Source organism: Gallinula chloropus (genome assembly GCF_964237585.1).
Source record: "Gallinula chloropus genome assembly, chromosome: 3".
Lineage (NCBI taxonomy): Eukaryota > Metazoa > Chordata > Aves > Gruiformes > Rallidae > Gallinula > Gallinula chloropus.
The window spans coordinates 63512088-63536166 of NC_140087.1; the positions used below are offsets into that span (position 1 = coordinate 63512088).

General features: G+C 35.9%; 1 protein-coding gene across 1 annotated transcript in view; it reads right to left on the minus strand.

The window, feature by feature from the left end:
- Positions 1-24079, minus strand: part of GPATCH2 (G-patch domain containing 2) — a gene marked incomplete at its 5' end in the record, with an annotated part of 114117 nt that overhangs the window by 34775 nt on the left and 55263 nt on the right. The window contains one exon of the mRNA XM_084261096.1: positions 1381-1445. Coding sequence (XP_084117222.1) covers positions 1381-1445 — 65 coding nt within the window. The remainder of the gene's footprint in view (positions 1-1380; positions 1446-24079) is intronic.

Sequence of the window (24079 nt, forward strand, 5' to 3'; positions counted from 1 at the left end):
CAGGTAAAAATTAGTAGACATTTTTATATTTTGGACATCAACTGCAGTGAAGAGTTCAAACTTTGGGGAAAGCAGGGAGATTTTATGCAGACAACTCTGATGCTGGCAGTAGACAAAAAGAAAAAACATCATATCTGCAAGTCCCCCAACAGATAAGGTCTCAGACATCCAGAAGTTGATGAAGATAAGAAATATAACGGGTTAGATCTAAATTCCACATTAATCAGTATCTTGTCTTCCTACCATTGTCAACAGTAAATGCTCAAAGGGGAGCAGCAAACTGTGATATCCTACCCAACAAAATGTTGCTGGTCTGTGGCAAGTCAGTGGATTAGAGAGTAAATTACAAGTAAAACATACTTCTATTGAAAAAAAAAATCAAAGCAATTTGAAATTGTCTCATATTTAGATATTAAAAACTGTTTATAAAGATATTCACATCATACCGATTTTTATAATTTTGGCTATGCACTTAATTACAGCACTATTTGTTAGCTTGTTTCTTTGAATAAAACAGAAGTAAGCCCCATAAAATATCAGTTAAATTGCTTTAGGGTAGAAATAAAATCACAACCTCTTTTGTTAACATACATCTTAGCAAGTTACGGGGTGCAACAGAAGGGCATTACCTGCATAAAAGTGTTGGCATTGTGAATCTGATGTTTGTAGTATATGCACTCTGGTAAGTTTTGTTTTAAACTGTGGATGCTCAGTGTAGTAGCAGTTAGAACATAGGGATGTTTCCCCAAATATATTCTTTCCTAAACATGTGTGTCTGTGTTTTAGATTTCTGATTTGGAAAAAATAGAGGAAAATGTAATCTTCTTATTTTAACTATGCAAAAAAGATAACCAAGAAATAATGCTGCTGAATGTTGGCAGCTGTAATGGCACATTGAAGTAACTAAAACTGAATGACAGTCCCCATTTATGTATCTAGAATAATAGGTCAGTGCCTTTTTGTGGAATTTGTGATAATCTTCTTTCTCACATGGTACATCCTGTTTTAAAACTCAAAATATGCGGTGCTTGTTTACTTTCAGATATTCAAGTGTGGCATTTCTGAAATTTTCTTTGGAGAAAAACAAAGCAGAACGTTTTAAACAACCTGTGTTTGGTATCTAGCCTTAAAACGTGTTGTGTTTTAGGAAAGCATAGATTTAGCATGTTAATAAAAAACATGTTCACAAAGCACTGAACTTCATGTTTCATTAAGAAACATTAAAAGAATTACAGAGGATTATAAATAGCATTAATAAATAAAGATCAATATGTAACTGAGATGAGGCTCTCATCATGTTTGTACATAAGGTGTGGGTTTGGGACAGAGGTACTATTGTAAAGCAAACAATAATAAAAAGTTCTAATCACTCATACTCACTCATGGTGTAGAGAATCTTGGGACAAGTGAACTGTTTTCCTGCTACCACCTGCTCCTGGAGTTATCTAACAGAAAAAATAGGAAAAAAGTTTTTAAGAAATGGGGCTGTATATGTACGCAGGGACTGATATTAAGAAAACATATCACAAATTCTAAACACACTGGATACATTCAATGCAGTTAGCAATATCTGCAGTTTTAAATTCAGAGTAGAAAAAGTGCTGTATAAGATTTATCAAAATATTTTATGTGCATTCAGACATTTACAGATGCCAAAGTTACTTACCTCTGAAAAAGAGATTCTAGCTATTTTGAAAACAGTATCAAACATACTATCATTTTTTTATGGATAATACAGCCAAATATTATTAAAAAATGCTCCCAACCTTTGCATCCCAACACAAAGCTTTTAATATTCAAGTTGATAAGTGACAAAATAATTTTTACCACACTGTACTGTAAGTCCTTTATATAAACTGAAACCAATAATACATATTATGCTCAATTTAAAATGATCTTAAGCAGCACATGCAGACTTGTCCAGACGATGATGTTCTGGTATTGCTCAAGAATGCATCAGTTTTATTTTCATTTTTATAATCTGCATAAATTGTATGTGTAGATAGGTAAAAGCAGAAGAGTAAGAGACCCCCTGATGAAACCCATGCTTGAAGAACCAGAGCAGAAGGCAAAGTATTCCTGCTAGGAAAAAAAAAAAAACAACCCAAATTTTTAGTTCCTTGGAGATAATTTCATAGTCAGTAGATGACTAGAGGTAGGAATGAAGTCAGATGACATTAGACCACAAAACCTCAATGATAATACATTTTATGGCTCAGGCTTGTGAAAAAACACATAAGCAAAAGATTCACAGATAAAAGCAGCCTACTTTGTATTAAAGGAACAACACACTCAAATTTTAAAGAAAAACATCCCCATTCATCTGGTGTCATGATGGAGAATAGCCAGGGCACTTGGACTTCCAAGTCTGAAAAACTTTCAGAGAACACTCACTGAATAATTTGAAAGCTCCATGTGCTTAAAGTCTTTGACCAAAATCTATTTCTTTGACATGAAGAATGATGTCAGTCAAGGACGAATCAAGAAACCCTAAAATTTTATCACTTTTCTGTCTGGTGGTGATGGTAAAGAATTGGTTAATATCTTACCACAGAAAAATCTATGCAAACACAAATCCCCAGCATAGGAACTAAAGGGCAGAGTAGCACCTGCTGCCTTACCCGCATTTGAATTTACTGTTTTACTTGACTGATTGAGGCCTTACATAACCACATGGTAATAATAAAATAGTGAAGAAATTTTACACTTGCAGTCTCGTAGTTCACTTAATAGTAAGAGTGAGCAATGCTAATTCACAAAGAGACACCTAGAAATATAAATATTTTAATATGTAATTTCCAAATTTTAAGATTATTAAAGTTAAAAAAATGTTACTTTAACACTATAGGTAAACATGTAGCTCAGCTCTTGAGAGTCACATCCTGCATTAATCTCAAAATGAGGTTTTCATGCTATTCCAGTGGGTATCCTTGGAATATAGTAATCCATTTTCTACACTGTGGCTATAAGAAAAGCCGACTGTGCCTATGTCATGCTTTGTTAGAGGTTCATGATCACATTATCTCATGGTGGACCTGACACTTTTATTCAGTTTACAGTATGTTCTGTGTACAGGCAACTTATTTCCTTTGCCAGGGCTGCTGACAACCTTTTCCACACTATATTAATCTTGTTTACAGACTTTATCTTGGTACAAATATCAGAAAACTGAACTTTTTATCTTAGGGAGAAAATAAACAACATGTTGACAGAAGCAAAAGCTATTTTCTGGACTAAAATTGGTTGTTTACCTGCAGCCATACTTATGGAAACAAGTTTAAGTTTCCAGCTTACTCAAAATACATAACCCGAAATTTAATAAGCATGGAAATTTAAAGAAAAATATCTTGATAAATTGACAGTTTTAAAATAATACATAAACCACAGAAGTATTTTTTTCCACTAATTTATACAAGAATATGAGCTTTCTTGGGATACAGTTACAACTGATCACAAAATACACTCCTCAGGCTTCCCTTGCGCACCCCAGATAGCTTCAGTTACCAAGCACATGCAGAATATTTATAAAACCAAACTTGGATACATATAGATCTTTACATAAACCTGAATGTAGATTATTGTCCAATTCACATTATGTTAATGCAAATGAAATCATATTTGCAAAATAGTTATCTAGGGTATAAAAAGAAAATGCAAGTCTACTGCCCATCTCCATCTGCTAACCCAGTATTAGAAAGAAATCTACTCCAAAGAACTGCTGATTCTGCACAGAAGAGATAAGCCAATTGCTTCAGAAAGTGACAGCAGATCTCAGGACATAAAAAACAAAGCAAATACCCACTCAACTGTTCAGATTCTTTATTTAAAAAAAAAACAACAGAAAAACCAAACAAAACCCCCAGAACCCATCATCATCATCTAGAGATCTTTTAGATGATGAAATCCCAGCGCACAAGAAGAAATCAAGGTCTAAAGTAAGCATTAGCTTTCCGTTAGGTAACTAAGAACAAACAGCACAAAGTTAGCACACTAAGAATTTTTTTTTTTTTGGCAACTGAACGCACAGGAATGTGTGTGCTTGAGTGCACGTGTGAATCAGGGAATCAGAACTCCTGTGAAGACTGACGGATCTGGCCTGATTTAAACTTAGTTTAAAGTTGATTTATTAGCATGACTCTTCTTTGCAATGGTCAATTCTTACCCACTATTTTACACACAGGAATGAGTAGCAGTATCATAGAACTGGTGCTCTACGGTTAGCACTGACAGCTATAGTCCTTCACGGTTCTCAGCCACAGGGGTCAAGGTGACCAGGATTGAGTCATGTGAGAAGAAAAACGGGAACTGCAGTGGGCTTGTCTTCATTATCTTCAAATTCTCCCTGCTTATGTTTGATGTCTTCATACTACTGTTCTCTCCAAAGGAGAGGGAGGTGTCACCTTTTTTTTGGGACAAACACCTAAGCCACAGGCAAGTTAAGCACTGTAGACTATTTTTGCTGCATAAAAAAATGTCAGCAGATTGTTTTCTGAGTATTATTAAAAATAGTAATTTTTTTTCCAAATATTTTGATGGATAAATGTTTGGAAACATTGCCATGGCACACTTTAATGTTCATACACAACATGAACCTAATTCTGACTTCAAAAGTTCATTCTTACGAGACATAAAAACGTCTAGGAAATGTTCGACAACCTCTAAAGCTTTTTTGCAAAATATTTAATAGTATGGCTTTTAGAAACACAGGCTCTCTCATAACTGAACATAATTACACCCACACTGAAACTTAAATACTATAATATAAAACGTGAAAGTAACTATTTCCACTAATTAAGAATGGCAGCTTTTTAAAAACTTACTAGATGTAACAAACAACTAGGGATGATGTCCTAGAGGATGAGGAACAATATTGACCTTCAAAAAGGCCACACTGTCTTCACACTGCTCAACAGTGTTGCAGTCTGTACCATGCCTTAGTTACGTAAATCAGCAAAATTAAACAAGAATGTAAAGGGAAACTAGGGAAATCTTTGAACCTCCTTGCTCCTCTATGCCAAGTCTCTCCAGCAACATATTGCGAATGAAGTACTGTCATCTATGGTTGCTATAACTATTGCAATATGAATAAAGTTTGGTTCATCTTTGGAACTCTTAATTTCTTCTGGCTCCAAGTCCTTTTACCATTACTGGAATAGTATGACAAGGTGTTGTCTGTCTACTGTTTACAGAGTTCCTGAAACACAGGTACTCCATCCAACTCAGAGCCAAAGTACTCCTTCCATTTTGCAATGAATGCTTTTCCTTAGAAATTATGGCTTGTGCTGACGGACACAGTTAAATGGAAAAAAAACCTCAAGACACTAGGGAGTTTTGCCTCAAGATACAAGACATTGTATCCTGCTGCCTAAGATACTACAAATGACAAATTTCAGAAGAGATATATGGAACGAATAGTGAGAATAAATGGAAGAAGGAGGACAATAAACATTTTTACTCCACAGAAATAACGTTAAGCACAGCAACTGCTATTTTAAAATGTTAATAATATAGAAGCAAAGACACAGAATAGACAACACAACTGTTTACATATATTTCAAGACTCATGTAAGAACAGAATTACAACAAAATATGGAGATTTCATAGTGTAATCATCCTTTCTTAGTTAATTTTTCTTTGTTCTGAACGAGGAAGATGTTTATTTTCCCACCATGTACTGCAACATATTTTGAAAGCTATGAATAAAAATCATGCCATTCTATCTGGAACTGACAGGTCCAGTTAAATACTGAAACTACTGAATTTCAGAGAAAAATCCCTACTTTGAGAATGTAAACTCTAATGTTGTTCAGTTTTTGAAGAAAAAGTTCCATTAAATCAATAAAGAAATCAAAATTTTGCTGAACACTAGTAACAGAGACAAACTAAACACTTACCTAAATGAAAGAACATGTCCCTTTTCCATCTCTGTAAATTAACTGATATGATCACTAAAGATTGACACATGTAAAGGTTATTTAAATTAACAAAATCTTTTAAATCCCAGAAGAAGAAGTGATACCTTTTCCTGGATTCCCATATTTATATTACCTTTCCTTAAAAATGTTATATTGATGAATAAAATTTGAAAAGTTCAGTAGCAAATCCAATTTTGTCATGGAGGCATTTCTGCAAAACAAGTTTATATCCAAAATTTAATGCAATTAAAATAATATCCTAGACAACAGGATTTTGCAGTGGAAATTACAACATCACAATGGCACTTCCATAATTCACAGATCTGTAATTGCCAATTTATAGGAAATGAAGCCAAACTATAACAAGGGAAGAAACAGAGAAAATATATTATCTTTATTTTATTGAAGTGGTTAAGAGCAATTTCTTATAATTTTCAAAATCAATTTATTAACCCCCATTTTATACCCCTTCTTTATGAGAAGCATTGGAAAGCACCTACAATAAACCAAGGTCTATATTTAAAAGTCATCTTAAAATACAGACACAAGTTCCTTGACTTGGAGCAATATAAAAATTAGAAAATAAATTCAGCTTTCACAGTATACGTTACTGAATCATTGCCATAACCCTAGCTTGACATTACCATTACATTTTCATTCCTTCTACAAGCACACTCTTGCTCAAGGGCCCAAACTGACCATTCCAGAGAAGCATCTCTTTAATGTACAGTTTACCTTTAAGTGATGCTCAGTCAAACTCTATGAAGTCTTCATGAAGACATGGCTCACTGGCAGAATAGTTCTATGCCAGGTTCTTATTACTCTAGCTATAATTCTTTAAAACTGACCTCTTATGAACACAGCGTTGCAAAAAATCAATGGATCATTGTCATTTTGCTTGCAAAACGTAAGTGATAAGGCAGGAGAAAAACCTCAAGAAAAATAAGTCAAAAGACACAGACTATATTCAGAAAGCAAACATGTATTTCCTTGTACCTGTTTCACTGTTTTCTCTTAAAAAAAAAAAAAGAGCAACACACCCTAGATAAAATGAGGATCAGTAAGTTTCTTGGGAGTTAAAGAATATGTCCCTGTCCCCAATCTCTCTAGTGATTTCACATGCTGTTATGAGTTCTCTCTACATTTCTTTTCACACAACTGAAAAACACTTCTATCTCTTCATATACTTTTTTTTCAACTGAACGATTAACAGATAGAGAACTACAGTATCTGAGATTAAAAGAAGAAAAGTCCACTACTGAACGTAGCTCCTTCAGAGAAAGATGGAAAATTTAAATCTCGTGTGTAAGAGCATACCAGGGAATTTCTTTGTAAGTCTTTGCTACTACACAGTTTTTCTCTGGTGCTGCTAAGACAAAACTAGAAGTTGAAATTATGTAATCATATATTTAAAACTACAAAAAAAATTTTTGAGATCCTGGCATGGGCGTAATACTTTTGTATTTTATTAAATAAGTACAGGTGTATTATGTAAAAAAATTTCTTGATCTACAGAGAAAGCACCAGGTAAAGTGAAAAGTGCAAGAGTCACATCTGCAAGGAAATCAGTAGGAGTTTTGTTTGAGAGTTCCAGTATTGAAGATGAAACAGTAGTATGTGGCCCTACTGCTCCATCAGTAGCTTAGAGCACTGCAAAAAACGGACTCATTTATACGAATATCAAGAAGAAAATACAACCCTTTTTTTATTTAATTAAATCAACTCCTCGTTAAAAGGAAAATGTAACATTCTTGGTAGTGCATAAACATACCACACAGCAGCACTATTTCCATTTTTTACATTAGAAAAGGGAAGAATACTTAGGGCAGATGCCCGAATAGCATTAGATATGGCAACAAAATAATGACCAAGATTTTGATACTTCTTTACTATGCAATTATTATGTAAATAGCTAATATTTAACAACATTTATTTAAATGAAATCAAATTTCCCTCAACACAAAAGGATACTGATTAAATGCTGTGGTAATACACTGCATATCAAAAAGCCTTTATTATGATACTTTAGCTGTCTAAAATAGCCATCCCAGTAGTGTTGGGACTGTATCTTTCTTAGCGAAGAATGATCTACAATACCAAAATAATGTTTTTACTTGTAAAATTATCATCAATAAGTGAAGTCACCCACAGGGTGATATATATAGGGGTGATATATATGGAAGGAAGGAGCTGAGCAGTGATTAGGATACTAGGCTTGACCTGGGAGACGCAGATTCAATTCCTTGCTCTGCTGCCGGTTTGCTGTTTTGACCTTTCCTATATTGCTTTCTGCAGTTCAGTTACTCATTTAGGAAAAACAAGAAAAATATACAAGACCTTCCTTCTCCCCCTCCCTGCCCCCCAAATAATCTTTAATAATTTTCCCTTACTTCACTAAAGTGATCTAATATAATGATAGTAAAGATTGTACCAACAACAAAGGATGTCATCAAAGCATTTGTTTTTAAGACTGCTTGAAGTATACTATTGAATGTGACTTTTATTCCTACTGCCACATGACTTACTTTGGGAACTAGAAGAATGTCAATATTAAACATATTTACATGTACAAGCTGAATTACTTGGGACTCTTTCCAGCTATAAGTCATACTATGAGAGTTCATGACAGTATAAGCCTACTCCGAGTGGATTAAAAAACCCAAGCACACAACAAACCCCCCCTTTTCAGTTGCAAGCTATGAGTGGCCTCTACTGGCTGACCAAAGGCTACAGGAGTCACTAAGCTTTCCCTTTCCCTGGGAGCTACGACGGTAGTTATCAAGCGTGTGAAGAAATGCTAACAGAAAGAGTATGCTCATTGGTGCTAAATAAGTCACAGATTAAAATAATAGGCAAACACAAGGTGAGTGGCAGAATAGACAGGGGGGAATACCTGCGCTCCCAAGATGTTTTAAAATATATACTGTAAATACACATGCAGAAGCCTACTTTCCAAAAGCTGATAAAGGAATTCAGTAAGATACACTGTGCTACGGCTAGTGGTGTAAACAAACTGAAACTCAAACAGTTTATACTCTGTTTATATATTCTTGATGAAGACTGAATTACTTCAATTAGGATATCAATGGTTTGATTTGGGTGCACAATTAGAAAGCCTGTTGGGTCACCTGAGAAGTTATGAAAACAGACTATGTAGCTATTCATAAATATGCTACAAATTTTGCCTTTTTCTCATTTATAAAACTAAAAGTAGTAAAACACAGAATAACAACAAAAGAAAAAGCTAAAGTATGCCAGTGCTGCTATTGACACAAAGATGATTTACAATTTCCTCAAAGTACACAAAAAATAATTTTTGTTAGGAAAAAAGTAGAATGAATCATATTTGAAAAAACCCCACCGTAACTGTGAACAGAACAGTTTGGAAGAAAGGAGAGTAAAAGCTGTCCAAAACACGGCCAAAAAATTCTATTAGATTATCAATATCTGCATTCAAGTAAAGGAATTATTAGATCAAAAAGATAAAAAGATAGCTCCAGCAGCAAGGAACTAATTTACTTCACTTTTCTTTTGTATCGGAGTATGTAACTGATTTGCCACCCTCTCATATTTTAAATGCACCCAATCCAGAAGGATTATTGTCAAACCTACATACGTGGCTACTGATACTGAAAGGTGACTGTCTTCATAAGCAGCCACGTGGTGCTCACAGACGACACTGCACTCGGACGTTGCTAGCTCTCATCCTGAGTTCTGCCCCATCTCAAGAGTTCCACCTCATTTCAGAATTCAGTCCCACTACCTCCACTGCACAAAACTGTTCACAGGTTTATCTAGCTGACATAGAAGATAACCCTCCATCTCACCAGACACCACTGGGATATGACATGCTGACCCACAGTAAGCCCTGATTATTAGCTTGAAGCATACATCATATAAATGGAGCTTCGAGCCAAATAATTTGTTTTAAAGTCTCTTCTTTTTACTTACACATTAAAATGCATTTGAAACATGCTGACATTAGTTTCATTAGTTCCATTAATCTATATAGCCATGACCACATTTAGACGTGTTAGCGTTAGATTTTTGAGTATTATCTGAAAACAAGAAAAATACTATGACTCGATTGTAGACTGCAAGTAATGACTTTTTATTTTCAAAAAAGAAAGGCATTTAAACTTAATAAATTATAACTCGATGAAAAACAAATGGCCAGCCATTGCAATTAAACAGAATTCCCCGCTGCCGTCATTGCGCTGAAGCCCATAGTCTTATCTCACTGGAAAAAGGCTCGAAACAGACAGAAGTACAGCGAGATCCCATTCTTTCCATACTACTACACTTCTAGTGACTTAGGATTAGCACCAAGGCAGAGATGGGCAGAACTGGTTTGCCAGGATAACTCTCCTGTCCCTCTTAGCTGCTGAATGGTTTCCTCTCCTAGCATCTACTGTTCCACATGGTCTTAATTAAAGCCTTGAATCAACCAAGCTCCACCTTATTACCTTTTGTTTTTAAGCAAACCCCAATGAGCTACATTACAGCCTCGACAAAACGCAGACAGTGCCTAAACTATTTTCAGGAGAATGAGATGATAAGAAGACTGGGCCCAGGAGAATGCTGATAGCAGAGTGAGTAAGAATTTCTCACATGCGGGAAATGATTTGGGTAGCAGAAAATTTTGCTATAAAAGCTTACCCTTTGGTAAGATTTATAATAAAATGCCTTTCAAAATGTATAGTTTGATCAATAACACACCTTATGAAATGTACACATACGAACTGCTAAAATAAAAGCAGGACCTTCTGCCATTTAGGTAACATTTACGTAAGTGCCTACAAAACAATTTGTCTTCGTTTCAGGTGAAATTCCCACCAGAAGGCTTCACACCAGTGGTAAAACAGCAGAAAAAGGCTTTAGGGGAGATTCAGGTACAAACTTGGCCAGTTTCACAGTATTGTACATGAGTAACACAAGTTTAAGCTTGCCTTTACACTAATGTTTTACCCTTGCAATCTTACATGACTGGTAGATTTAAAAAATCCTCTTGTATTTGCCACCTTCTCTTCTAAGGTATATCTATAACCATTGTTTCAAATTGTAAATGCCAGTAGAGGTGAACAGGAGAAGCAAGCACGAAGCTCAGGAATCAACTTTTCATTGGGCACTTTTAAGGTCAAGCTAAATTTGAGCTTAAGATATCTCTTATTTTTCTCCCTAAGCAAAATTACATAGAAATAATATGAGTTTTAAAACATATTACAATAAAAATAATTTTTCTTAGCAAAACATACTCAAGCTTTTCCATCATCTTGTCTTCAAATAACAAATGTAAATAATTCATGACTTCTATTACAGAAGAAATGGAAACAAGTACGTTCTAAAAGGAAAAAAAATAACAATCAAAAGTGGGAACTCTACTCATACATTTTAAAAGAAGCTGTCAAAGCTTGCTAGGCTTAACAGCAGCCCTACACTGGGATATCAACACTTGGATAAGGTAGCAGTACATTTCAAAATAACATAATGCAGATACCAAAGATGTATTCTACCAAAAGCTCATGAATGGATCGTGTAAAGTCACCATTAACTTTGATTTGAAGACTAAAATGTTTTATCTTAGTCTCAAATCCATCCTTATCAGTAGGAGTGCTTCAAGGTCTCTTTATATGCTATCAAGCCCTACATAATGGAAAACATCACAGAATGCTTTTAAGAGAGAGCCTATAGTTCCTTACAGTAATTTAAACTTGCAATGCATTAAAATGATAACTATCTCAAAACACTAATTCATAAAGGAAGGTGAAGCCTGTGTTCTAGGAACAGAAAACTGTTTGTATCTGAAATCCACTCCTCCAGCAAGATGACGTATCACTGTTATGTGTTATCCTACGTTTTTCATGGTACACAACATATATTTACTTGGTAGTTCTGCTAAACTTGTGGTTTTGTTAAAACAACAGTGTTTCTGTCAGAAAGCTATGCTTAGCGTGTGGGAAAACTGGGGCACTTTTAAAATTTAAGCCTATGCACAGAAAGAGTTTAAGCATTGGCTAGAGAAGCGTGCATGTGTGTGTGTGTGTCTGAGGGCAGAGAAAGGTGTCTGACTCACTGGCTGCCTCTGTCACAAGAAAGAAATCAGAGCACTCCCCACAGGCTCTTCTATTCCTGGGATTAACGTGGAGAAACATGATTCACTTTGCCCGAATGTCTCTGGTGGCATCAATTGTACTTTTTTTTTCCATCCAGACTCATGAGAATTGGCTTTGGTCTCTATGCAACGTATTAGCTGCCTTGGGGGTTCTGAAGTTCCTGATAAAGCCACATACAAGCAACTTCCAGCTACCAAAGGCCTATCCTCTACTATGAAGCATCACTGTAGAAAAAATAGGAATAACTAGTTTGTTGGGTCATGACTACACAGATTGTCAAGTAAAGAATGTTTTACTTTGTTGAAAGTGTTTAATGTATTGCAGAGCAAAGAGAGCAACATTATTTTCCAGTAACGAATCTGTGAAGCACATTTTGCCGGGTCCTGGAGAAGACTGACTTTCCACCCACCTCTGAGCGGATACCTTAGACCCGAATTATGGCTGGTGGCTATCCGCAACTCCTCGCAAAATGCCAAGGGAGCTCTAAGTTGCCCTTGGGTAGTGAGACAGCTGTTTTCCTTGTTACTAAGGGAGAAAAATAATTCAGGAGAAGCCAAAGAGAGGGTCTCTGTTACAAAGAAGATCTTTAGTCAAATATCAACATTTTGCATTTAGATGGTTATACTACTCTGGAAAAAGCCTAGAGCTAACTTAGTCACTAATAAAGACAAACTGCCCTAAAAGCTTACAACTTGTTTAAGAGCATCACACTAGTCACCAAGACAATATCCAAGACAAGGAAATGGAAGGAGTAGAGTAGCGATACAGAAATACATTGTGTCCAGATATTTATGAATGACAATGCGAGTGCTAAAATTTCTACATGTCCAGAAGTTTTCTGTTTGTGGTGCAATCTGGTGGTCACCAAGATGCAAACTTCACTTTCAGTCAAATGAAATATTTTCACTACCAGTAGCAAAAGTAAGCATGCTCCTACAGGATGCTGGAATAACTATTTTTCCTTTCAGTTTGCAAACTAAGAGAGAAAAAAAAACAAGCCAGAATGAAAGCAGAAGGTACTGTGAGTAAAGATTACCATAAAAAAACCCAGAGTATTTGGAAAAGCACACCTTCACAGATATCTACAGTAAGATTAAAAACTAAAAGGCTGTTGAAAGATAACAGGGACTATACCTTTAAAAATGATTAGCTCTGCTTTGTTCACGGCTCAAAGACATCAAGTTAATCTAACCTAATTCATCTCCTCTCCCATACCCAAGATAGTTAACACCACCAACACAAAGCCTTGCTGAACACACTACTTGCCATTCAAGTTGGTTGTGGTTTGGGGACAGCATATAAAGTGAGTTAAGCTGGCATTTCATTTGCTGCATAAATATCTGTGACATTTGCTTACTAAATGCAAGTTTCAGGATCAGCATCTTTTATTTAGCTACTGAAGCAATACAATGCTTATGAGCTACTCTATTTTCTCCCAAATACCTAAAGAGTTTAGACAGGGTAGGAATGGAGGCTGACTTGAGGGCACTCAGAACATTATAAGGCCTGGTTTGGTTTGCAGGCAGACTTAACTCTATAAAGCACGATAAGCTCCCAACTGTTGGCAAGATGCTCAAATTTCTCCCAGAAAAATGAAAACTGCTGGTCAAGAGAGCTCATCTGTTTAGAGATTAACTGGGTAAATTAACAAGGTAAATACTACATTCAACAAAGTTAACTGGAGTCTGAGTTTAACAAGAGTTGTACCAAATAAACGGCTCAAATCATGGAAAAGAAAATATTAACTGGCACACCCGTAACTTCGGCTGCATCTCTGAGAAATTGCATTTGATGGCAGCATTCAAGAAATTGTACATACTGACAGAAAGTGCTGTCATGAATATCATACCTCTGATAGCATTAAACTGTGTAGATGGCAGAGAAGAAAAATAAAACATTTTCAGAAATATCTTTGACTTCTGTCCACTATAGGAATTCCTCTATTTCCTGCTTTTACTTGCAGACCAGTGAGATCACCTTTGGAAGCTTTTGCTCTAACTGAAGTCCTACATTTTCATCATAAAAATTAGGGAAAGAACTATGTTTTTCATTCATGCAAAATGAAAGCCAATCAGCTCCAAAATTGTTCATATCAAACTACTTAAGTCAGATTTTATGGCTACAATTAACAAAAGTGCACTTTTCATGTGTACATGAACTTAAAGTTTCTGAAATTCTTTCCTATAATTCTGTATGATTGACCATAAAAATGCAACTATTACACCCTGATGAATGATTGCCCTTTCCTATCATGGGACTTGTCCATGCCCCTTGAATTCTTTGAATGCACTTAATCTTTAGGTAAGACTTTAGTTTGCCATGTGCAAAAACATTTCTAGCGATATGCAACATAAGCAAACACAATAAAGTAACACTGTATTTTGTTAAACCTAAATATTTGTGTAATTTCTGACACTCAGAAATATTTAAGGAGAACACAATCTCCAAGGTTTATGTTTAGAAGTCAAATGGTAAACATGGACAAAAAATAGCAGGGAAACAATGCTTGAAACCAGATATGCTTCCAGATCATCTTTAAGCAACGGGAGCATGTCTTATTCCTCACACCACTAGACTTAATGCTTTAAATTTACAAGACCTAGGTAAGGGAAAAATGCGTGGGAGGACCAAGGAATTCTGTTTTAGCTCTAGGTTTATCTCTGTATGTTAAACCTGGACATTACTATAGGTCAAATAAATAACATACTTTTAAATTAAAAAAAATGAAGCCGCTGTTCTCCTTCCATCTGACATCAGTGTCGACCAATGAATGCTTTCATGCCAAAAAACAGATACTACATCTTCGCTGTATGACTAATTTAATTCCCAATGTGCTTTACAACTCTGGCCTACACCGAAGCAGGTACCTTTTTTGTATCCTCACAAAAGGCTATTATGCTTTTGGTTTCTTTGAAAAGATATTTCTCTTTTTTAAAACAGGCACAATACTGTGAGAGATCTAAATCTCTGTTTCAAAACTACTACTGATGAAACTGAAGAAAATACTACAAATACGGGACCTCAGTAAAGAAACTGGAGATGGGGTCAGTGTTACTTCCCCACCACCCCTCAGTTTAACTGTTCTGGAAAAGCAGTTCCTAAAAGTGTAAATTTTCCCAGTTCTTCAGGAATCCTTACTGAGTAAAAGACTTTGGAGCTGAAAATCCTACCCGTAATACAGTGGAGCTCTTTCCTTCCAAGTTAAGAACCCATTTCTTCATATGGCAGAAACATAAATCTGCAGGCAATGCTGCACCTAACAAAAAGTGTGGTAGGCTAAAAAAGACCTAGCAAAACCAAACAAAACCCCCACTGATGTCCCCAAAGCTGCACCCAGCCATGCATTTTAATGAAGTACTTAGATTTTCACTAGATGCCTAAAAAGGGAACAAAGACTAGAGAGAAAACAATCTCCTTCACAATTGTTCTGAAAGCTTGCTGACTTCAGAACCCATAAAGCTTTAGGCTCATTTTGACAAGGTGTACCTACCATCTTTTGCTCGGCTTCAGCTCACAGAAGAGCTAGAGTTCAAAAAATGAAGTTTTAAAGATGCCACAATAACAGAACAATAGGATGGACAATTATGTTTGAAAATAGAAAACCCTGGGAACCCTAAAAGTTCACTTTCACTTAATGTATGACATACACATCTTTAAAAGCGTTTTTTTCTTAATATAGAAAATATGCATTTCAACTAAGACTATTTAATTACTCAGCCACATAGCTCACACTCAAATAAAAACATCTCCATTAACAGTAAGCTTCCATGTCAAACTTCATGAGATGTCTTAAACATATCTGCATATACTACTTTGGGGGTAGAGCAAATATTAACTTTATTTTTTGAGACCTGCCCATTCTGCTGCCTGTCTGGAGTGACTTTAGTCCACGATGTTGCAACTTATGAGTCAAAAGAAGTGACTTTTCATACCGGAAATCATGTTTCATCTCCACTTTTCTTTAGTTGAGCCATTTGGAGACACATATTCCCAAGAAGCCAAAGTTTCAACCCAAGCATTTTCTGATGAAATAATAAGGTATAATAGATATTTTTCTTAACATAAAACTAAAAACCAAATAAAGCATTAACAAATGTATTGGGTGCATCAGTATAGCTTTTCTGCTCTTATCAAGCAAAGACTAAGAATGCATGCATGTAAACAACAAACATCTTGTTTTACATACAGCTTTATGCATCGCAGTGTGCTATTCGTAGACCTGCTGTCACTATATGACAAATAGATAAGGACTTGCATTCTGTCTGAATTTAATTACCTTAAGTTTACATGAAATGTTATGTTTATTCCAAACCAAAGTGGAAATATCTTTAAATAGTAAATTATGTATCTCACACTGACACAAAACTGCTAACTCTGACATTCTAAAGTCTAAGTTGCACTGCTCTTGACAAACCCCTCACCTTTAGCATGTCACAGAAAAGTGAATGCTACTACAAAGACTCTATATGGATACATTACTTCCAGATCTATCAGTTCCAATTATTTTTACAGTTATTTATTTTTCTAGAGGCACTAGCCTTTCAGCTGGTATAAATATACACATTAAATGAACTACAATTAATTAATTGATAAAGCCACCGTCCTCGTACTAACTGAGGAGCCAGTTCTAAAGTGTATACTCATAAATATTTATGTTTCCAGGACAGTAAACTTCAAATAGGCTTGAAAAAGTAAATGTTAAGATCTAGAATATCCCATGTCTTCGTCCATATTGCTAGACTGTAACATTTGTTTTTAACGGTTAATTATCTCACGGTGAGAAAAGGCTCATTGGTTTCCATTATCAAAGTAGTGTTATATATATCTAAACTATAAATATCTCTTGGCTCTTCAGCAATAGCAAACCACTGGATATTCAAAAGGGGCAGATGCCACATTGTTCCCTGGGTGCACCACAATGGCAGGTCAAACTTTTGTTCCTCTTGTCCTACAAACAATTTTCAAGCCCACGCTCAATAAATAAATTTGGTCTCAGCACTCCCAATCAGGGCTGCACAATCCCCTCAGTAGCAGACCTATGATAAATGGACTTATTTTCCCAAATCAAACACTTGAATTTAAATTCAGATGAGTTAATGCAAAGGTCAACATTGTAATCAGTTCTTTTGATCTTTATAGAATTTCTAGAGTAATACATAATAAATCTGAAACAAGGCAATTTGCAGCTCTGTATGTGTGGCTGGTAATAAAAATCTTAACGATTAGAGCCTTTATGTACTTAGGGAACGTTTTATAGTAATAGCTATAGTGAGAGCCTCAATGCATGGGGAATGATGGCAATAGATAACAGTGAAAGACATGATTGCTTGATGCTTTATATAGTTTATATATTATTATAGTTTATAGATTATACATTATAAATTAAAGCACAACGTTTCTGAAGAGTTTCCTATATTTTTCTATATTCTATTTTGGATTTGTATCCTCCACAAAATATGGCCTTGATAAGAACTTGTGAATTTAACAAAGATCACATATATAGATTTTTATTGTTTCACATACTAGTATGTTATTTCAGCTAACTGTAAAGAAAAGAAATGACATTTGTGAACAAAATGTATACATGTGTCTTGGTGTCCTCTTTAAAGAGGAAGATTCCTTATTCTGAAAGCATCTATTTTGAAGCACAGTAAGTCACATTTCAAGACCAAAACAATTATCATTAGACAAAAAGTATTCCAATTAAAAACTGGAACATACAACCCTAGAAGTAGATTAAAATGGCAGCAGTCATATGAGGAAATTCTATACATCAGAAGGGTAAAAGCTGATTTTCAAATAGTCCCTTCATTTAAAAGTTTTTTTTGATAATAATCAGATAAATACCCAACCACTAAAAGCTGTACAAATATCTTCCTTTTCCAATATTCACAAAACAAATGAGACATTTAAGAACCGGTGTCAGCAATACATAAACAGAACCACTTTTGGTGTTCATGGAAAAATAAGTAAAGCTTATTGTGTGGTTTTGGTGCAAGCCTCTGTCTCATCTGTAATAAACGTAGTACGTGACAGAGATGCTTTTTGGCATGCTTGGAAGAACTTCTTAAGTCTCATCAACTGAGATAACACAAGTGTTTTAAGGTGAATACACTTGCTACATCATATAGAGGCCATGCAGTACATCTAAGCCTAAAGAATTCTCTAAAGAATCTGACTTGATACTGCATGACAGGTTTATTAAAAGTCATCATTAATCAAAAATCAATACACCACCCAGTATATATGTAACAGTATAAAATCACAGCTGATCATCTTCAGAAATTATTATATACAGGCAATCTTCCTCCAATAGACACATTCCTAAACTCCACAGGAGTCCGATAAAGATGCTAAACAGCACCAAACTAAGAATGTAAAACTGGAAAAAAAACCCAATCAACAATAAATCACAGCAGCTAGCATGTAGGCAATGTAAAAGTTGACACTGAGGCAAAGACAGATCTGTTCCACAGCCCTCAAGCTGTCCTGTTGAAAGATGCCACTGGATTTTGGTGATTCAGAATTACTTTCTTAAACTCACTTCTCCTCCCCTCAGAAAATACTGGGTTATCAAAACTCTGATCAAGGGGCTGGACCGATGTTTGCAAAACTGTCACAGTGAGGGTTTTCTCCAGTCTTTCTCTGCTGTTTCTTATGACAAGCAGAGGAAGCTGCTGGCAATGAAACAACTGATAATCTCATGAAGAGAACACTTTCTGGGAACACACTGACTAAACAGTGGTGATAGGACTTGGGTTTCTCACGTCTTAACTTATACTGCTGGCCTACTGTGAAGATGATGGAGGGAAAGCATGACATGCAGGGCTTCAAAGATACTCAGTTACTATAAACAAAAGCACATGAATTTTCATCTATGATTCTTAGAGTAATAAAATCAAGATTGCAAAAAGGTAGATTCAGATTAGAGAAGAGAAAAACATCTTTCATGGGATAAGATCATGGACCACTGGAGAAAACTGCATGGGGAGACTCCAAGGATGGAGATACTTCAGCTTTATAGACCAACACCCAAGAATTGTCTTTGTGGTTTTGAAATAGGTGAGTAACAATATGAGGCAATAAGTATGACTGAAGACCGTGTCACTGTACTGGAAGAAGTACTGTTTTGTTGTTAAGGTGACACCTTGACTGCATTCATATTAGGGGTATTTGAAGAAAGGCAGGCAGCAGATGAATTTGTAATCTGAGTACCTAGTACAGGGAGCTACATGGCACAAGAAGCAAATTCCCCAAAAGAAAGGTGTGACTCAAACTGTATTTTTAATTCAGATACATTGCTATAATGGATTGTTGGCTACAAAAACAAATCTGGAAAGATCTTAAAAGAAAGGAAAGCACCTTACCTTTGAAAAGAATTGGGAAAGGCAACACAGTGCAAGGAAGACATTCAGCTAAGCTAACAATCTTTGTAACCACATTCTAAATGGATATAAACAGGCAAGAATGATCTTGTCAAGGCTAGACAGGAAATTGTAACTGCAAATACAGAAAGATGGGAGCAGGAGAAAAAGATTAAAAGTGTATAGAAAGACAGAAAAAGAAAGGCTGTTCCTTAGCAAGACAGCCAAATAACATGATTTAGAAAGAAAGGTAAGTCAAAGCTGACACACAGTATTGACTAATGTGACAAAGGCTGGGAGCATTCTCCATAGAGATTAAATAAGGGAGTGTTGTATATTAAAAACATAATAGGAATAATAAAATAATAATAGCCCAGATGGGATAGTGGACTATTATAGGTGTGACGTGAATGACTCTGTGAGGTGGGGACAAAGACTAGTTATGCAGAAGTTCCTGTAAAAAAACCTGGTATTATTTTTGCTTTGCTATAGTACTTAAAAAAACAATACTTTATATGAAATTCTTTCTACTGTTCTACCTGCTGGTATATCCCTACCCTGTGTCCAGCTTTTCTTTACCACAGCCATCTTTATTTCTGTACAAACACAAACCACCACAATAGTAACTGTCATTCTATGTTAAATATATTTAAACAAAACGATGTTTGTAGAATGCTTGCTACAAACTTGCTTTCAGCTAGCAGATTAAAACTCCTCCCCTCTCACCCAATATGAAACTATAATTTAGTAATTAAACATTTCGGTAGTATAATTAGTGCAAACACATATAACTTGCTAAGTAAGAAATGTAATAATTAAAACATGCAATTATACAATTATCATGTGTAATTACACAGGCTTTCTAAAAACTTTGCTTGACATGATGAAAGACCATTTTAAGAGATTCCTGAGTCTTTCACAATTTATCTTGTGGATTACATCCAAACAACCAGTTCATATCACAGATTTAAATGATGGTATGTTTTTCCTCCAGAACAAACTGTCTGGAAATGCAAATGACAGCACAGCCACGTAATTAAAAATATCAGTAATGATATCTGAGTTACAAGTCTGAACTTTATAACGAAACAAGTCTCTATTTTCAAGACAGCTTCTCACATAGAGATTACAAAAGATGCTTTTGCTCTGCTGCAGTGAAGAAAAAACTAAATCAGGCTGCAATGCATCCATCCAATATGGGCCAATCGAGCTACTACCATGCCTGTTTCCACCTATTCTCTCATCAGAATTATTTACTTAACTATAAGTGCTACTGAAACAAAACATCCAAAGTACCTCTGTTGGAAGATTCTTGGACTGTCATGATGGCTGTCACATTTCAAAACCCTGAGCAATTTTCTAATGTTAGGAAAACCAACCAGGGAACAACAGAAAAAAATATGGAAATAACTGTTACAAGCAGAAGTTTGACAGTGTTTAAGGTACTGTCCTGGTTTTGGTCAGGATGGAGTTAACTTCATTTGCAGCAGCGGATGGAATGCTGTGTTTGAGAGTTAAAATGAAAGCAGTGCTGATGTTTTTAGTTGCTGTCAGACAGTCAAGGACTTTCTCAGCTCTTCCTATTTCTCTATTCATGAGAAAGGAGGGGCGAAGCCAGGACAGGTGACCCAACTGACCAAAGAGAGTATTCCATGCCAATTACATGCTGCCCAGGATATCGGGGGGCTGATGGGAGGAAGAGCAGGGGCGGCTCTGGGACGCGTGGTTCTTGGGGGACGGTTGGGTTCCGGGACAGCTCTGGATGCCACAGCTTGAGTTGTGGGTTCGGTGAGAAACTGCATTGTGTGTCAACAAGTCTCCCGCCGTAAACGGCATCCATTGTAATTTTTTAAACAATAGCTTTCTATGAACCAAATTGTGAATTCTTGTGACTTTCTTTACATACTAAAAGATCTACTGTGTAAAAAAACCCAACCAAATAAAACACAACCAGGGAACTGTAGCTGTAGAGGAGAGAAAAACATCAGTACAGTACAAGAGGTAATAAATAAATTAGTACAACAACCAGTATTGGGCTGATTGTGAGAATACTGACACTTTACACACACAGGTTTTCAGTATCTATCACTGAACTACCTCCAACCCACCATATTAACAGGAAAAAAGAATCACAAACTAAGTGTATCCAACAAGTCAATTAACAAAGAGTACTACAGTTCACCTTTCTGATGCCAATTAATCATACCATATTACTGGGGCTTTTCCTGTTTGTGGGGTGGGGTTTTTTTTTGTAAGAAAGAGAAAACCTAGCCATATAACTAAACTGAAGAAGGTACAGGGTTACCAGAGCACTAGCTATAGGAAAGCCTGAAACTCCTTTAAATGAGACTAGACTAGTTTTCATTAGATATGTAGTGTGATATGAAGTGTGCTCAAAGTTTAGTTGGGAACTTGGGAACTTGGGAACTTCTTCCTGGCAAAGTATAACACTTTCCTGACCCTAAGACTGCTACAGCCACTTTCTAACTCTTGAATCAATGTGTAAAATGGCATTTTTTTTTTCCATAAAAGGATAAATTGAAGTATGTATAAATAGTCCTATGCGTAGACCACACAGTATAACGGTCACTGCAGAAACACCAGAAGTAATTCCAGAAGGCAAATCTAAGGGTTAAACTAACCGTTCTTGCTTGCACTGCTGCTGGCCCACAAGCCCTACTGTCCATTCTACTCAGTAACACACCACCAACTGCAAGAGAGAACGGTGCCTCCACCCAGCACTGTGCGCTGCTTGTAAGAGATTGTCGGCAGAGATGCAAGATGTGGGTTAATGACTTTGATAGCGGAGATGGGCAACGAACACCAAGCTTGTACTTACCCTGCTCAGTACGGTAAGGAGTTGTGCCAAGCCCAGATGATGCTTCTGCTGCTGCCACCACCACCACTATTTCCCAGGATGTTTAAGCAGCTCTGAGTACCCTTCTTGTGAGAAGGCTCTGAAGTCTACATTTTGTGTTAGGAAAGGAACTTGCCTACAACACTGCCTCAAATCACTAAGCTTGGCAAGGAAATGTGGGTTTCAGACATATCTCTGCATTTGTGTGTGTGACTTCTTTTTGGCCTTATGTCAAGATGCCCATGCACTGAATATAACACTATGGAACCGAACAGTTTTTAAAAAAAGATATTTTAAATAGTTAATTTTTAAAACCATTAAAAAAAATTTCTATTATTCTATTTAATGAAGTGTATTTTGTAGGTGTTTACATCTTTTGAGTCTTGCTATCCTCTTAGTAGTAAACTAATCAAAAAAGCCACCATTTGAAGACATGCTGCTGCTAAAAGAACCCACCTACTTCATCTTCAAAGTATTGCAATTAAATTTTGCTAGGTATAGAAAATGAAGAAAAAAAAATACAGAAGAACTATCCTTCTTCAAATGCAAGGTATTTTTAGTATTTTTCACTGCTTCAATTTAGTCACACACAGACTTTAAGAAGCACAGGTATATGGATGAAAATTTTTATAGTTTTTTTTTTAACTCCTTAACAAACATTATTTAACTGTTAGTACTTGTATCACTTCACAGTTCCCAGTTACTACCACAAAATTCTTGATATCACCTGTATACCTCTTGTTATATCAGTTCTTACACTGAACAGCAAAACCACTTAAAACCCTTCTTATTTTTTTCAATTAATTATATTCAGTGGCTTGTCTCCAAATTCTTCCCATTCTAACCTATTCTACTACCTTTCATTTGTTTCTCCAAGCTAGTCACTTGCTGCTCTCTCTCCTTCAATTCAGTGCTCTCATATCCAAAAACCATCCCGACACCACTCAAAAAAAAAATGAAGAGTAAAAACCCCATACCCATTACAAATGCAACATTGGTTTCATCACATGGTATCACTACTCGTGAGATATTTTTGCTATTCCTGCTTCTGCTCTTCTAGGTAATTAAAACTGTAAGACTCCTTGGGTCTAGGATTACTTTTACTTTCTTTTTCTGAATTGTGGTTTATTATGTGGTTGTATAATGGATTCCAGTGCGATAATAAGTATTTAGCTTATTTGATATTTAAGACACCCAAATGTAATGGATGATTTACAGATAGAATAGACACACAAAAAACTCCCTGTACTACTATAAAAAGAAAAAACACAGAGCAACCCTGACACTATGCTAGACACACTGATGAATTCAGCTTACAGAAAACTAAATAGTACTCTAAAGTACCTGCCTTGGGAAATGGGTAGCATCCATGTCCAACAGAGAATTTCAGCTGGACAATGATGAAAAGTCCATATGTTACTGTGCCACCATAAATTATGTTAGAACGTATGGTCAGGCCACAGAGGGGCTCCAAAAATAGGTTAGAAACAGCTCTCTGACGGAAAACAAATTGCCTGAAGTCCAATACGAGAAAACAGTGTTCTTGACATATATTTTCATGTGGCTACCGCTGTTTCAAGCTACATCTATAGACGTGGACTACAATATGCCAGTAGTTTAAATTCTGAAGTTGTTATTCCATCAAGACACTAAAACGCAGACAAATCTGCATGGGTCTGATGACTCCAGGCTTCACGATTTATTATGAAATAAAGAAAAAAATGAATGATGGTATGTCAGTTGGCCTGGGCATCAGCTACTGAACCTGCATTATGGAAGAAAGGAATTCTCAGAAGACTTTTAATCTTCATAGACATTAAAATGTTTGTA